The sequence below is a fragment of the Lontra canadensis genome, unplaced genomic scaffold (genome assembly GCF_010015895.1).
Source record: "Lontra canadensis isolate GAN:19392208 unplaced genomic scaffold, GSC_riverotter_1.0 scaffold42, whole genome shotgun sequence".
Lineage (NCBI taxonomy): Eukaryota > Metazoa > Chordata > Mammalia > Carnivora > Mustelidae > Lontra > Lontra canadensis.
Window position 1 is genome coordinate 7494997 of NW_022631036.1, and position 16726 is coordinate 7511722.

The 16726-nt window shown below is 36.0% G+C and overlaps 1 protein-coding gene across 1 annotated transcript; it reads left to right on the forward strand.

The window, feature by feature from the left end:
- The first annotated feature begins 8697 nt into the window (after positions 1-8697).
- On the forward strand, positions 8698-11643 carry FSCB (fibrous sheath CABYR binding protein). Its single transcript, XM_032871208.1, has one exon. It carries the CDS (start codon positions 8907-8909, stop codon positions 11517-11519), a length of 2613 nt encoding a protein of 870 aa, XP_032727099.1. The 5' UTR covers positions 8698-8906; the 3' UTR covers positions 11520-11643.
- The last annotated feature ends 5083 nt before the right edge of the window (positions 11644-16726 follow it).

Sequence of the window (16726 nt, forward strand, 5' to 3'; positions counted from 1 at the left end):
TAGTTGTATCCCTGGGGCAAGTTGAGCTTTGTGTCCTCCTATTCTGCCATCTTGGAAGAGCTCCCTAAGTTTTAAATTATTTCAGGTGAGAATGCTTAAGATCTATTCTCTTAACAAATTTCAATTAAACAGTATAGTATTATTAGTATAGTCACCATGCTATATACTTAGATCCTTAGACTTTATTCATCTTATAACCAAAATCTTATATCCTTTTACCCCAATATCCCAACCTTCCAGCCCTTGGTAAATATCACGCTACTCTCTTATATGAGTTCAAACTTTTTAAAAAAATTCCATATATAAATGATACCTTACAGTTTTTGTTTCTCCTTGTTTGGCTTATTTTACTTATTATGCCTTCCTTCCAGGTTTATTCATGTTTTCACAAATGGCAGGATTTCTTTCTTTCTTTCTTTCTTTTTTTTAAGGCTGAATAATATGTACCATCACACACACACACACACACACACACACACGTGCACACACACACACACACACACACACACTTTTCTTTATCTATAGTGATGGACACTTAGGTTTTCTCATTTCTTAGCTATTGTGAATAATGTTGGAATGAACATGGGAATGTAGATATCTCTTCAAGATAAAATGATTTAATTTACTTCTAGTATATACCAAGAAATGAGATTAATGGATTCTATGGTAGTTATATTTTTAATTTCTTGAGAAAATACTATACCATTTTCATAATGGCTGTGTTAGTTCACATTCCCAACAGTATATGAGAGTTCCCTTTCTCTACATCCTCACCAGCATATGCTCTCTTTTTGATAATAGACATCCTAACACATGTGAAGTAATATTTCACTGTGGTTTTGATTTACTTTTCTCTGATGATTAGTGGTTTTGAGAACCTTTGAATATACCTACTGACCATTTGTTGTCTTCTTTGGAAAAATGTCTATTCAGGTTATTTGCTCATCTTTTCATTGTTTATTGTGTTTGTTTATTTGTTTGCTATTGAGTTATATTTGTTCTTTATATAATTTAGATATTAATCCCTTATTGCATAAATTGTCTACAAATATTTTCTATTTTATTTCATAGGTTGCCTTTTCATTTTGTCAATGGTTTCTTTACTTGTGCAGAAGCTTTTCAATTTGATATAGTTTCATTTGTTTATTTTTGCTCTCTTTGTCTTTGCTTTTGGTGTCAAATCCAAAAAATTCATCGGCAAACTCAGGTCAAAGAACTTACCCCTTTTTTGGGGGGGGGATTTTATGGTTATAGGTCTTATGTTCATTTTTAATCCAATTCAAGTTAATTTTTGTGAGTCTAATATTTTAAGATAGAAGTATAATTTATTTTTGTGTGAATATCCACTTACACTCAACACCATTTATTAAGGACACTATCCTTTGCCCATTGTGTGTTTTGTCAAAAAAAATTTTTTTTGGTCAAAATTTAATTGAGAATTTATTTGTGGGCTTATTTCTGGGCTCTCTATTCTGTTCCATTGATTTATGTATCTGTTTTATTTTTATTTTTATTTATTTATTTTTTTTTGAGAGAGAGAGGAGATGGGGAAAAGCAGAGAGAGAGAGAGAGAGAGAGGGAGAGAGAATCTTAAGCCAGTTCCATGCTCAGTGCAGAGCCCAATGTGGGGCTTGTTCTCACAGCCATGAGATCATGACCTGAGCTGAAATCAAGAGTCAGATGCTTAACCAATTGAGATACCCAGCGTCCCCACCCCCAAACCACCCATAAAAACCTGTTTTTATGCCAGCCTTACATTGTTTGGTTACTATAGCTTTATAGTATAGTGTGAAATCAGAAAGTATGATACCTTTACCTTTGTTCTTCTTTGTCAAAATTGCTTTGGCTGTTCTGGATCTTGTCTGGTTCTATATAAATTTTAAGATTTTTTTCTATTTCTGTGAAAAATGCTATTGAAATTTTGAAAGGTGTGGTATTGAATCTATATATGGATTTGGGCAGCATTGGCATTTTAACAATACTAATTCTTCAATCTATGAATATGGACTATTTTTGCATTTATTTGTGTCTTCAATTTTTTTCACCAGAGTTTTATAATTTTCAGTATCCAGATATTTTACCTCTTTGGTTAAGTTTGTTCCTAGGTATTTATTTTTCATACTATTATAAAAGGGGGATGTCTTCTTAACTTATCTTTCTGATAGTTTGCTGTTAGTATATAGGAATGAAACTAATTTTTGTATGTTGGTTTTTCAACTTCACTGAATTTGCTTATCTAACGGTTTTGTTTTTGTTTTTGTTTTGGTAGAGTGTTTTAGATTTTCTATATAAAATACGATGTCATGTACAAACAGAGACAATTTTAATTCTTCCTTTCTGATTTTGATGCCTTTAATTTCCTTATCTTTCCTAATGATTCTGGCCAGTACTCCTAGTAATATATTGTATAGAAGTGGTGATAGTGGGCATGTTTGTCTATTTCCTGATCTCAGAAGAATAGCTTCAGCTTTTCATTATTAAGTACAATGTTAGCTGTGACCTAGTCATATATAGTTTATAATGTTGAGGTACTTTCCATCTATACATAATTTGTTGAATGTTTTTATCATAAAAGGATGTTTAAATTTTGTCAAATGCTTTTCTGAATATTGAGATAATTATCCTTTATTTTATTAATGTGGTGTATCACATTCATGGATTTGTATATGTTGAACTATCCTCTCATCCCAGAGATAAATCTCCCTTGAATATGAACTTTTAATGCTTTGTTGAATTCAGTTTGCTAACGTTTGGTTGAGTGTTTTTGCATATATATTCATCAGCGATATTGCCCTCTAATTTTTATTTCTTATAAAGCCCTTTTCAGACTTAGGTGTCAGGGTAACACTGGCTTCATAAAATGAATCTGGAATTGTTCTCTTTAATTTTTTGGAGAAGTTTGAGAGGTTTTCTGTTAATTCTCCTTTAAATGTTTAGTAGAATTCATCAGTGAAGCCAGGCTTTTCTTTGTTGGCAGTTTTTGATTATTGATTTAATCTCCTTACTTGCTTTCAGTCTGTTTGCATCTTCTATTTCTTCATGATTCAGTCTCAGTAGGTTCTAATTTTAGGAATGTATTCATTTCTTCCAAGTTATCCAATTCATTGGTATATAATTGTTCATAGTAGTCTTTTATGATCCATAATATTTCTATGTATCAGTTGTAATATCTCTTCTTTTATTTCAGATTTTATTTTTGTCCTCTTTTTTCTTAGTCTAGTCACACATTTGTCAACCTTATCTTTTGAAAAAAATTACCTCCATTCATTAATCTTTTCTATTGTCTAGACTTTATTTATTTATTTATTATTATTATTTATTATTCTAGACTTTATTTCATTTATTTCTGCTTTGATCTTTGCTATTTTCTTTTATCTTTAGATTTAATTTGTTGTTCTTTTTTAAGTTCCTTAGGGTATAAAGTAATTTATTTGAGACCTTCCTTTTAAAAAAAAATGTAGGCATTTATTTATAATAAACTTCCCTTTTTGAACTACATTGGCTTCATCATATTAGTTTTTGCTAAATTGTTTCCATTTCATTTGTCTCAAGATATTTTTGATTTTTCTTTTGATTTCTTCTTTGGCCCATAGGTTGTTCAGCAGTATGTTGATTAACATTCATATATTTGTGAATTTTTTGTTATTTTCTTGTAACTAATTTCTAATTTCACACTATTATTATTAGCAAAGATGCTTGATATGATTTCAGTTTTCTCAAGTGTTTTAAAAACTTGTTTTGTCAGATAGCATATGATCTATTCTGAAGAATGTTTTGTCTGTACTAAAGAAGAATGTTTATTTTCTTGCTGTTGGAAGGAGTGTTTTTTTTTTTAAGACTTTTTTTTTTTTTTGACAGAAAGAGAGAGAGAGAGAGAGAGATCACAAGTAGGGAGAGAGGCAGGCAGAGAGAGAAGGGGAAGCAGGCTCCTTCCTGAGCAGAGAGACTGATGCGGGCCTCCATCACAGGACCCTGGGATCATGACCTGAGCTGAAGGCAGAGGCTTACCCCACTAAACCACCCAGGCACCCTGGAAGGAATATTCTATGTGTGTATGTGAGGTCCATCTGATCTAAGGTATAGTTCAAGTCCAAGTTTCCTTATTGATTTTCTAACTGGATTATCTATTCATTAATGAAATTGGAGTAATCAAATCCTTTCCTTTTATTGTATTGTTGTCCATTTGTCCCTTCAGTTCTCTTAATATTTGCTTTGTATAGTTAGGTATTCTGATGTTGGCTGCATAAATATTTATAATTGTTAGATCCAAATAATGATACTTCTTAGAGTTTGCAAGTCAATGCATCACCAATCCCCTATCTACTTCTTCCAGTACATTTTAATGAATCATTTCCTTTGCTCACTTAGCTGGTCGTCTTGCCACAGCAGATTTTTCTTACAGTTTCTAGAATTTTCTTTCTATTGTTAATCCTTAGATGCTTTCTCAATTAGATGCTTTCTCCTATAAGCCCCTTTTGGTCCTATTACTTCAGGTAAAATATATTTTCTCTTCACTACTTAACAATACTTCCCACAATTTTTATATTTGTTTATTTGATTTCTCCCAATGGACTGTGAGATTCACAAGGACAGGAAACAATATCTTTTTGTGTTCTTGTTTCCTCAATACCTGGCAACTGTCCCCAGAATACATAGATGCTCAATAAATATTTTTTGAGGTAATAATAATTTCCAAAAATTAAGCAGAATTGGAAGTAGAATTGTGGGCAAATGGTATGCACATTTTAGAAACATTTGATATTTACTTTCAAATTATTCAGAATAGAGTTTGTATCAATTCAAACTTCTGCCAGTAATGTAGGAACCTATTCATTTAATAATACTCTCACTTTTGGGGGGTATTAACTTTAAAATATGTCTGCTAATGTTACACTGGTATTTTAATTTTTATTTTAGAAGTGAACTTGATCACTTTTATATATTTATTGATCACCTATTTTCTTCTATAAATTTTCTATTCATGTCCTTTGTTAATTTTTCTTTCTTTCTTTTTTATTTATTTATATATTTTTTATTTATTTGACAGAGGGAGAGAGAGATCACAAGCAGGCTGAGCAGCAGGCAGAGAGAAAGAGGGCAAGCAGGTTCCCTGCTGAGCAGAGAGCCGGATGCGGGGCTTGATCCCAGGACCCTGAGATCATGACCTGAGCCGAAGGCAGAGGTTTAACCCACTGAGCCACCCAAGTGCCCCTGTTAATTTTTCTCTAGTTAACTTTTATTGATTTCTAAAATCTTTTAGTATATTAGATATACCTCTGTCTATATGATAGTTTGCAATTATTTTTCCCTATATTTTCATTGCACTTTGATTTTATTTTTAATTCACAGAGATTTTAGAAATTTATGACATCTATCCCACCCTTCCGCAGAAGTTGTTCTCACTAAAATTACCAATAATCTTATGGCTATTATATCCAGGGGGGATTTTTCAGACTTCACCTTATTTGATCTACTCAGAACAAAGCAATATAGGTCACAGTTTAGATATTTGGTTTACATTGATTTGAAACATGTCTGCCATCTCTAAATGAAATCTTTCCAAGTTATTGTAATAAAAAATGAAATTAGGGGTGCCTGGGTGGCTCAGTGGGTTAAAGCCTCTGCCTTCGGCTCAGGTCATGATCCCAGGATCCTGGGATTGAGCCCCACATCAGGCTCTCTGCTTAGTGGGGAGCCTGCTTCCCCCACTCTCTGCCTGCCTTTCTGCCTCCTTGTGATCTCTATCTGACTTTTGATCTCTGTCTGACTTGTGATCTCTGTCTGTGAAATAAATAAATAAAATCTTAAAAAATGTGAAATTAAATGCCTCTTAGCAAATTTGTTTATGCTAACATTAAATGCAAACCATCACATGGAAGCCTTTCAGCAAATCCCTCTGGTTTTATGATTATGGAAATGAGTGAAATATTGTGTGAAACCAAATGACATACCTAAATTAGAAATAAAGAAACTAGCTGTAGAGATTGAGAAAGACTTGGAAGTACAACATTCTAAGCAGAAATCAGAAATATGGGGTTCTGAAAGAATGTCTTATTAGTCTCCTAGAGCTGCTATAAGAAAGTACCACACACTGGGTTAAAACAACAGAACTTTATTCTCTCACAGTTCTAGAGGCTTGAAGTCCCAAATCATTGGCAGGGCCTCTGCCTTTGAAGCATGTAGGAGAGACTTCACTGTTTCTGTTAGCTTCTGGTAGCCCTAGGTATTCCTAATGTTATGGCAGCATAACACAAATCTCTGCCTCCATCTTCACATAGACATTTTCCCTCTGTGTCTTTCCCCCATCTTTTTATAAGGATGACTTGACCTGATTGCATTTGCAAAGATCACTTTACCAAATAAGGTCCCAGTCACAGTGCCCAACATATCTTTTTGGGATACACAGTTCAATCCATAACAGTTGTGAACCAAATAAATGGGAGAAAATGGAGTCATGTGAGATTTCTAGAACAAAGGGTAAAACATCAAATCCTAAATTGACAAGATAGGTAGAATAATGATTTGTTGGTTAGGTAGATCAGCAGGGGGAAAGGAGTATTTGTGGATTTAAGAAATATAATGAGAAATTGCTCTATGAAATCCCTTGTAATTCCACTTGGAATCTCAAGTAAATTTTCAATTGATGATTTAGGCGTGCTAATTTGCCTCTATAAATAAGCTAGTGACAAAGGCAGTTTAGTACAATACATTGGTTTATAATTAAGAATGATCAAATTCTGTATTATTTCTTGGAGGAGAAAAATATCAAATAATTAGAAATTGAAATATTTACTGATATTGAAAATTCAATATATGTCTATAGAAGATTTGGTAAAATCTTATTTAAGTTGAGACAGCAAAGTTAATCCAGTACATGCAATTGCATAATCCAATTAATACAATGTGTTTTGACATTTATTTCTTGTTATAAATCAACCCAAAATGGTCTTTAAAGATACTCTATAAAATCTCAGAAACTTGATTACAAAAGACACACGAAATGTGTGACAGATGCAACTAAGAACACCAGACAACAAAGAGGTTGATAAACAACCTAATTTTCAAACTAGAACAGGTCTGATGAAAACCTGTTTTAGTTCTTTTGTAAAATGACTACTGTTATACTCCACTTTATTAATTCTTAGAAGATAGAACATAGTGGAGCAGAACAGACAAAAATTAAAATAGAGCAAGTTGACATGTAGGGCAAACAACACAGTTTTTAACACATTTGTCCAATTACACTGAACAAATATTCACTGATCCCTGCCAAGTAATGGAGATTGTTTTAGGGACTGGGTCAAAGAATGTGAAAGTGTTAATTTATTTGGCTGATTGACCTAACTACAATTATGAATGTCAATCAAGGGTAATTATTCAATGATATTTTTATATTTCCTAGGGGCATAAAGAAATTTAAAAATATTTCTAGGTTATAATAATATATAATAATAATATAATGATATAATATAATAAATAATATAAAATAATAATATAATAATATAATATTTTAATAATATAATAATATATTATATAAGTCATAATAATAATTTAGATGAGTTTATTTGTCTCTGTGACTACATTTTTGAAGTCTGTTTTTCTTCCCTTTAACTTTCTGTGGACCAAAGTAGTATTTTTTTTTTTTTCATATCTTTTGATGAATTTTCATCTTGCTGGTAAAATTTTTGTGTGACATGTAAGTTAAAGTTTTATTTACATTCCTAATCTGTTATAATATCATTTGCCATTTGCTTAACTGGGTTTCCTCTATTTCAAGACTTCAGTTTATAGTTTTTATCTTCATTGGGTAATTTATTCCTACATGGTTATTCAGTAGCTTATAGATTTAAAAAAGCATTTTATTTCACTTGACATATCTTTAGACTTAACATTCTTTTATTTGGCAAACTTTGGGTGGAACTACTTTCTGAAATAGTTGAAAATAAAAATATCTCAGGTTGTTTGAGAATGCAAATATGCCATATATATTAGGCTCTTGTAGGTCCTCAGTGCTAAGGATGTACGAATGGAGTTTATATGGACTAGATCTCAGAACTCAAGTTTTTCAAACAATATTCACTTTCCTCTAAATCATGTAAGTATACATTTTTAAAAAAGATTTATTTATTTATTTGAGGGAGAGAGGGACAGAGTGCACAAACAGGGGGAGAGGCAGAGGGAGAGGGAGAGTGAGAAGCAGACTCCCCACTGAGCAGGGAGTGCAATGTGGGGCTCAATCCCAGGATCTGGAGATCATGGCCTGAGATGAAGGCAAACATTTAACCACCAGAGTCACCTAAGTGACCCATGTAAGTTTACGTTTTGATAGAACATTGCCACAAACATATATCAGTTGTTTTCTCCAACAATTGAAAATAGGCTGCAGCATTCTGAGTTCTGCACTATAACTGTCTTTGATAGTAGGATGAAAATAACAGAATTGAAAGTTCAAAAGCATCACTTTAAACTATTGGGAATCAACATTATTGGAGTTTACTTAATGTTCTTCTGATAGACAAATGCTTTTTTCAACTTGATGTTTCAAACAGTAGCTCTCTCACTTACAGCCATTGTCTATGAGTGTTTATACTAGGTTAAAATGTGCTTGGAATACCACCAATGGAACCTTGTAGGGAGAATTGACTGTGAGGTCATAGACCTTTAAGAGAAACTTCTAGAAGTGAGATTAGTCATATGAGAGACTAAACAAGAAAGATGCTTACTGAGTAAGGTGGGATCCAACAAGAGTGTAGTACAGAATGCAATAATTTATGAATTACTTTGTTCTAAGGTAGCTCAATAGAACAACACTTAATGAAGAAAGGCAAATGTTTACCTGTCTGGTACATTTGTGATTCTTGATTATTTACTACTTGAAGAATGTTTGAAATTCACCAATTTTAGAAATGGAAGAAAGTGATGAGCCTGATCAGTCTATCTCAGCAGGGAGACAAGAAATTCGAAAGAGAAGACGACCCAGCCAACCAATGGTAGACAAATCACAGCAGACTGAAGTGACAGAGAAAAAGAAACACTTGCCTATATCACAATCATCTGGGCCTAAAGCTACCCTTAGTATTGGTAATATTCCTGGAACCAAAGTCAACTATGAGTCTCTCAGAGTTTCTTCTCAACTTCAGCAAACTTGGACAAAGAGAAAGCGTGTACAGGATATGACTGATAAATCTCTGCAAACAGATGCAACTGTAGAAGAGAAAAAAGAAGAAATCAAGTCAGTTGGTGAAATAGTGGTACCTGAAGAAAAGCCAGCTGCTGTTGAAGAGGAAGTCCCTGAATTTCCAGAGAGTGTTCAGGAAGTAGAAGTGCCACCAAGCAGACATTCAGTTCAATTCAAAATAGACAGATCTCAGCAGACCAGTTGTACTGGAGACTGGACAATGATGAACATTCCTCAAAAAGAGAAAGTGGACAAGGAACAGCAGACGTACTTTAGTGAAACAGAAATAGTGGTTATTGGCAGGCCAGATAGCTCTTTTTCAAAGTCAAATGAAGTTGTGCAAGAACGTAAATCCTCAGGGAAGATTTTTCTTCGTGAACATCCTGAATTGCAACCCTCAACAAGTAAAGATGAAGCAATTGGGAAGATTAATATCAACAGATTTCTATTTAGTCAACAAAGCAATAAAGGTTCTTTGGAACTTTCAGAAGATGAGCAGTATGTTCTTGGTGAAATACAGCCTCCCATTGCAGAAGAGATCTCTGCTGAAGTGCAACCTCCACCAGCTGAGAAAATTACAGAAGACTCCCCTCCTGGACTTAATTCTCCACCAATTGAAGAACCTCCAGCAGAAAAGGGCCCTGCTAAAGTAGAGCCCACCTTGGGTGAAGAGGCTCTTTCAGAAGGGCCTCCTGCTGAAGTTCAGTATCCAAAAGTTGAAGAAGTTCCTGTTGAAGTACAACTTTCCCCAGCTGAGGAGACTCCTACAGAAGAGGCCTCTGCTAAAGTAGAGTCTATCCCTGCTGAAGAGGCTTTTTCAAAAGAGGCTTATGTTGAAGTTCAGCCTCAATCAGCTGAAGAGCCTTCTACACAAGAGGCTTCAGAACTTCAGTTTTCATCAGCTGTGGAGGCCCCTGCAGAAGAGGCCCTAGCTGAAGTTTCATCTACACCAGCTGAAGAGGGCCCTACAGAAGAGGCTCCAGCTGAAGTTCAGCCTCCACCAGCCAAGGAGGTCCCCTCTGAAGCAGCTCTAGCTCAAGTTCAGCCTCTACTAGCTGAGATGCCTCCTGAAGTTCAGTCTCTACTAGCTGGAGAGACCCCTGCAGAAGAGGCTCCAGCTGAAGTTTGGTCTACATCAGCTGAAGAGAGCCCTGCAGTAGAGGCTCCAGCTGAAGTTCAGCCTCCACCAGCCAAAGAAGCCCCCTCTCAAGAGGCCCCAGCTGAAGTTCAGCCTCCACCAGCTGAGGAGGTCCCTGCAGAAGAGGCCCCAGCTGAAGTTTGGTCTCTACCAGCTGAGGAGAGCCCTGCAGAAGAGGCTCCAGATGGAATTTGGTCTCCACCAGCTGAGGAGGCTCCTGAAGAAGAGGCCCCCACTGAAGTTCAGTCTCCACCAACTGAGGAGGGCCCTGAAGAAGAGGCCAGAGATGGAATTTGGTCTCCACCAGCTGAGGAGGCTCCTGAAGAAGAGGCCCCTGTTGAAGTTTGGTCTCCACCAGCTGAGGAGGGCCCTGAAGAAGAGGCCCCAGATGGAATTTGGCCTCCACCAGCTGAGGAGGCTCCTGAAGAAGAGGCCCCCGCTGAAGTTCGGTCTCCACCAGCTGAGGAGGGCCCTGAAGAAGAGGCCGGAGATGGAATTTGGTATCCACCAGCTGAGGAAGCTTCTGAAAAAGAGGCCCCAGCTGAATTTTGGTCTCCACCAGCTGAGAAGGGCCCTGAAGAAGAGGCCCCAGATGGAATTTGGTACCCATCAGCTGAGGAGGGCCTTGCAGAAGAGGTTCCAGCTGAAATAAAGTTTCTACCAGCTGAGGAGGGCCCTGCAGAAGAGGCTCCAGCTGAAATACAGTTTCTACCAGCTGAGGAGGGCCCTGAAGAAGAGGCTCCAGCTGAAATTTGGTCTCCACCAGCTGAGGAGACCCCTAAAGAAGATATCCCAGCTGAAGTTTGGTCTGCACCAGCTGGGACATCCCTTACTGAACTTCAGCATCCATCAGTTGAAGAAACTACTTTAGAAATGGTCTCTGTTGACAAACAGTTTCCAGCAGCTAAAGAGGACTTTATTACACAAATCTCTGTAGAAGATGTCCCTGCTGAAGTTCAGCCTCCACCATCTGAAGACGTTGCTGTAAATGAGGCTTTGGTAGACCATATGTCTACTGGCTATCAATATACCCAGACAACAGATGTCCCAGTGGTAAAATTAGAATCACTGGTTTTGGAAGATCAGCAAAAACCTGAAGAGCCTTTGGAACTGGATCCTGCCCCTGAAGATTTGTCTAATATCAATAAAGAACAGGTCCCCACCTATGAAATTGAGGGAGTCTTTCATGTAGAAATAAAATAGGGGCCTCTTCCTCTGCTGTAATCAGGTCTTAACTAAGCTAGCAATCAGAAGCTAGGGGCTTCTGGACATATGCACTTTAGAAAAGTATAGGCATTTGGAAGTAGCTTTGTGAACAGGGAACTAAAAGGAAACCCCAAGATGTGGACCACTGGCTGGAAAATGAACAATAAAAACTAGCAGTTTAAAATTAGTGTGTTATTTTCATTCAAATCTAGCATATATAAAATACCCATTTGGAAATGAAGTAAGTTGATGATTGAAATAATTACTTAAAATATCCTTTCTATAATAAACCCTGTTGAAAGGGTAAAGTATATTCTATAGCTTTATTTTCTTTTCACTACATGTAGCTTGTACTGGAAAAGGCAGTTTCTTTGCTGCCATCCTCTCATCTACTTTAAATTCCTTGAGTTCTAGTCACATAGCTAAAGGTATATGTTTTTCTTTCTTCTCACTATAATACATATGACTAATTCTCCTTCTGTTTGATTCCTTCTGAGACCAGCATTTCTTTCCTGTTTCCATCCCTATCTTATTGCATATTTTACATTTCCATATCTGGATGGGGAAACAATTCCTTTGTAAAAAACCTTCATTTTAATGAAGATAGTCTAAATAAAGTATTTTATTTTTATTTTTTTAAAGATTTTATTTATTTGACAGAGAGAGAGACAGCAAGAGAAGGAACACAAGTTGGGGGTGTCGGAGAGGGAGAAGCAGGTCTCCTGTAGAGCAGGGAGCCTGACATGAAACAGAGCTTGATCGTAGGACCCTGGCATCATGACCTGAGCTGAAAGCAGATGCTTAACAACTGAACCACCCAGGCACCACCCGGATAAAGTATTTTAAAAGGTGTATAAACATAAAGAAAAATACACTTAGATGGACTTGAGGGCGTATTTCTGCTTAGTTTTATAAGGGCCTGGTTGGCCAGAGGGAGCCATTTCATTGTGGGCTTGGGTTGACCCTGCCCCTCCTGGAGGAACTTGCTTGCAGGCCCTGGATATGGGGGCGGGCCAGGCTGGATGGAGACATCCAATCAGTGGGGTGCGCATATATTTGCTATGGTGAGTTGGAATTCAATTGGCCACCCCTATTGCTGACCCAGCGTGACTGTGCAGTTTTCCCTGTGTGTTGCAGTCTCATTGGCTACCTGTGTTTGGGCCAGGCTCAACCACCTCTATAAAGGTTAGTCTGTGAGGCAGGGGAGTAGTAGTGATAGGGAGGGGGTTGTTGGGAGTGTCAGGGTCATCGAGAGAATCATGAGCAACGCCAGGGAGCATCATGAGCAACGCCAGGGAGCAGCCATTGCCGGGGAGCGGCCTCGAGGCAAAGGGGAGTCGTAGGGTAAGGGGAATGTGGGGGTCGGTGTCCTGGGTCGGTGTCCTGGTTGTCGTTGCCTCTTTGTAAGAGACGTCCCCGACTGGTCGGTTTGATTTTCGATGCTTGGCGCGAAATAAAGCTTTGCTTGACTTTCGCTTTGTGTCGGTGTCGTTCCTTTGATCATGGACTCTAACAGTTTTAATTTCAACTTTGAATGTAATGAGTCAAGGTACCTGGGTGGTTCCGTGGGTTAAGCCTCTGCCTTCGGCTCAAGTCATGATCTCAGGGTCCTGGAATCGAGCCCCACATCAGGCTCTCTGCTCAGTGAGAAGGCTGCTTCCCTATCTGTCTCTGCCTGCCTTTCTGCCTACTTGTGATCTCTATCTGTCAAATAAATAAATAAATAAAATCTTAAAAAAAGAAAAAGAATGTGATGATTCCTTTGGAAGCTTGGCTCGTTTTTTGTACTCTGAAACTTGTATAAAGTTGAATGACTAGTTTTGTACAGTAGTCTCCCCTTACCTGAATTTTGCTTTCCATAGTTTCACTTACCCGTGATCAATTGCGGTCCAGAAGCATATTTTCCTTCTGATGTACCTTTCCTTGAAGGTCATTAGTAGCCTAACACTACATCACAATGCCTACACCATTCACATCACTTCATCTCATCATGTAGGCATTTTATCCTCTCACATCAAAAGGAGAAGTGTGAGTACAGTACAATAAGATATTTGAAAGAGAAAGAGATAACATTCATATAACTTATTACAGGATATTGTTATAGTATTTCTATTATATTGTTAGTTTTGTTGTTACTTTCTTACTATGCCTAATTTAGAAATTAAACTTTATCATAAGTATGTATGAATAAGAAAAAACAGTATACATAGGACTTGGTACTATCCACAATTTCAGGCATTCCTTGGGGATCTCTGAAGTTATCCTCTGTGGATAATGGTGGACTACTGGATAAGCTACTTTTTTAAAGAGTAATTATGAATTAATATAAGATGTCTATTAATAAATCACATCTTGGTTTCTATGGGTATGACAACTTTTGGGAAAATATTTTCTTTAGCTATAATTTAGTTGCTATATGCTGAAATAATGAGATTATTCTCTTAAAAATTTGTTAGTGTAAGCTTCCTGGGATGAGAGAAATGCCCTATGTTAAATAAAATCAGCAATAATACCTTCAGTAAAAAAAAAAAAAATTGTTCTCTAGATTGATGATTCCAGACCTTTGTTAAACTTTGATGCCCTATAATTGTTAGATGTTTCTCATATTCTTCATTAGTTCTGTAGAGTGTACGTTAAGAGCATGTGACATTTTTAAGTGATTTTTTTCAAGAACTTTATAAAGATTTTTGTAAGTACAATATTTTTTAATATGTGCCAGATTTGAGGTTGGGAAACATTATCCTAGACTTTTTAAATGAGGGTTGCTTTTTTGGTACTTCCAAGTCCTTTAAATTATTTTGTTTTCTGAGATACTTAAAATCCTATTGAACTTCTTTATCTAAATTTGAAGTTTTCTTTTTCTATTTTAGATTTTTTAAGGTTTCTATTTAAATTCCAGCTGGTTACATATAGTGTAATATTAGTTTCAGGTATATAATATAATGATTTAACACTTCCATACAACAACTGGTGCTCACAAGTGCCCTCCTTGATCCCCATCACCTATTTCACCCATCCCATCTCTCCCTTTCCCTCTAGTAACCATCAGTTCTCTGTAGTTCAGAGTCTATTTCTTGGTTTGTCTCTCTTTTATCCTTCCTTTGTTTGAATGTTTTGTTGCTTAAATTGCAGGAATGAATAAAGTCATATGGTATTTGTCTTTTTCTTACTGACTTAGGTCACTTAGCATAATACTCTGTAACTCCATCCTTGTCATTGCAAATGGCAAGATTTCCTTCTTCTGGTTAATATTGCATTGTATATATATATATCTTTATATATAGATATAGATATCAGCTTCTTTATCTGTTTATCAGTTGATGGACTCTTGGGCCGTTTCCATAATTTGGCTATTGTAAAGAAGGCTGCTATAACCATCAAGGTATGTGTATCCTTTTTAATTAGTATTTTTATATTCTTTGGGTAAATACCTAGTAATGCGATTGCTGGATCATAGGATAGTTCTATTTTTAAGTTTTTGAGGAACCTGCATACTGTTTTCCAGAGTGGCTGCCCCAGTTTGTATTCCCACCAACAGTGCATGTGAGTTACCCTTTCTTTACACATTCACCAACACCTGTTGTTTATTGTTGATTTTGGCCATTCTGACAGGTGTGAGTTGACATCTTGTAGTTTTGATTTGCAATTCCCTGATAAGTGATACTGAGCATCTTTTCATGTGTCTGTTGGACATCTGTATGTCTTCTTTGGGGAAATGTTCTGTTCCTGTCTTCTGTCCATTTTTTAATTGGATTATTCATTTTTTCAGTGTTGAGTTTTATAAGTTCTTTATATATTTTTGGATACTAACCCTCTTTGAATATGTCATTTGCAAATATATTCTCACATTCCATAGATTGCCTTTTAGTTTTGTTGCCTGCCTTTGCTGTGCAGAAGTTATTTATTTTGATGTTGTTCCAAGAGTTTAGTTTTGCTTTTTCTTCCCTTGCCTCGGGACACCTATCTAGAAAGATGTTGATCTGGCTGATGGAAGAAAAATTACAGCCTGTATTTTCTTCAAGGACTTTAATGGTTTCCTGTCTCACATTTAGGTTTTTAAACCATTTAGAATATATTTTTGTGTATGGTGAAAGAAAGTGGTACAGTTTTATTCTTTTGCTTCTTGCTCTCCACTTTTCCTGACATCATTTGTTGAAGAGACAGTCTTTTCCCCATTGACTTATTTTTTCCTGCTTTGTCAAAGATTAATTGACCACATAATTGTGGGCTCATTTCTGGGTTTTCTATTCTGTTTTATTGATCCATGTCTATATTTATGCCAAGTACCATACTGTTTTGATTACTACAGCTTTCTAATATAACTTGAAGTATGGAATTGTGATGCCTCCAGCTTTGTTTTTCTTTTTCAAGATTGCTTTGGCTATTTGGGGCCTTTTGTTGTTCCATACAAAATTTAGTATTGTTCTAGCTCTATAAAAAAATGCTGTTGGTATTTTGATAGATGTCAAATTAAATGTATAGATTGCTTTTGATAGTATAGACTTGGTATTTTGATAATGTCACATTAAATGTGTAGATTGCTTTTGATAGTATAGACATTTTAATAATATGTGTTCTTCTAATACATGAGCATGGAATATCTTTCCACTTCTTTGTGTCAGTTTCAATTTCTTTCATCAGTGTTTTACAGTTTCAGAGTACAGGTCTTTCACCTCTTTGGTTAGCTTTATTCCTAGGTTTCTTGTTTTTGATGTGATTATAAATGGGATTGTTTTCTCAATCTCTCTTTCTGCTGCTTCATTACTGGTGTATAGAAATGCAGTGGGTATATATATGTTGATTTTGTACCCTGGGATTTTACTGAATTCATTTATCAGTACTGGCAGTTTTTTGATGGACTCTTTTGAGTTTTATATATATTATATCATATCATTGCAAATAGTGAAAGTTTTACTTCTTTCTTGCCAATTTGAGTGCCATCTTATTATTTATTTATTATTTATTTACTTATTATTTTTTGTTGTCATCTAATTACTGTAGCTTGGATTTCCAGTCCTATGTTGAATAGAAGTGCTGAGATTGGACAACTCTGTCTTGTTCCTGTCTATAGAGGAAAAGCTCTCAGTTTCTCCCATTTGAGATTGATGTTAGCTGTGAGTTTTTCATATATGGTCTTTTCTGTGTTGAGGTATGTTCCTTCTAAACCTACTTTGTTGAGAGTTTCTATCATGAATTTGTTGTAC

Coding starts and splice junctions, on each gene's coding strand:
- FSCB (XM_032871208.1), top strand. CDS start 8,907: ATGGAAGAAAGTGATGAGCCTGATCAGTCTATCTCAGCAGGGAGACAA.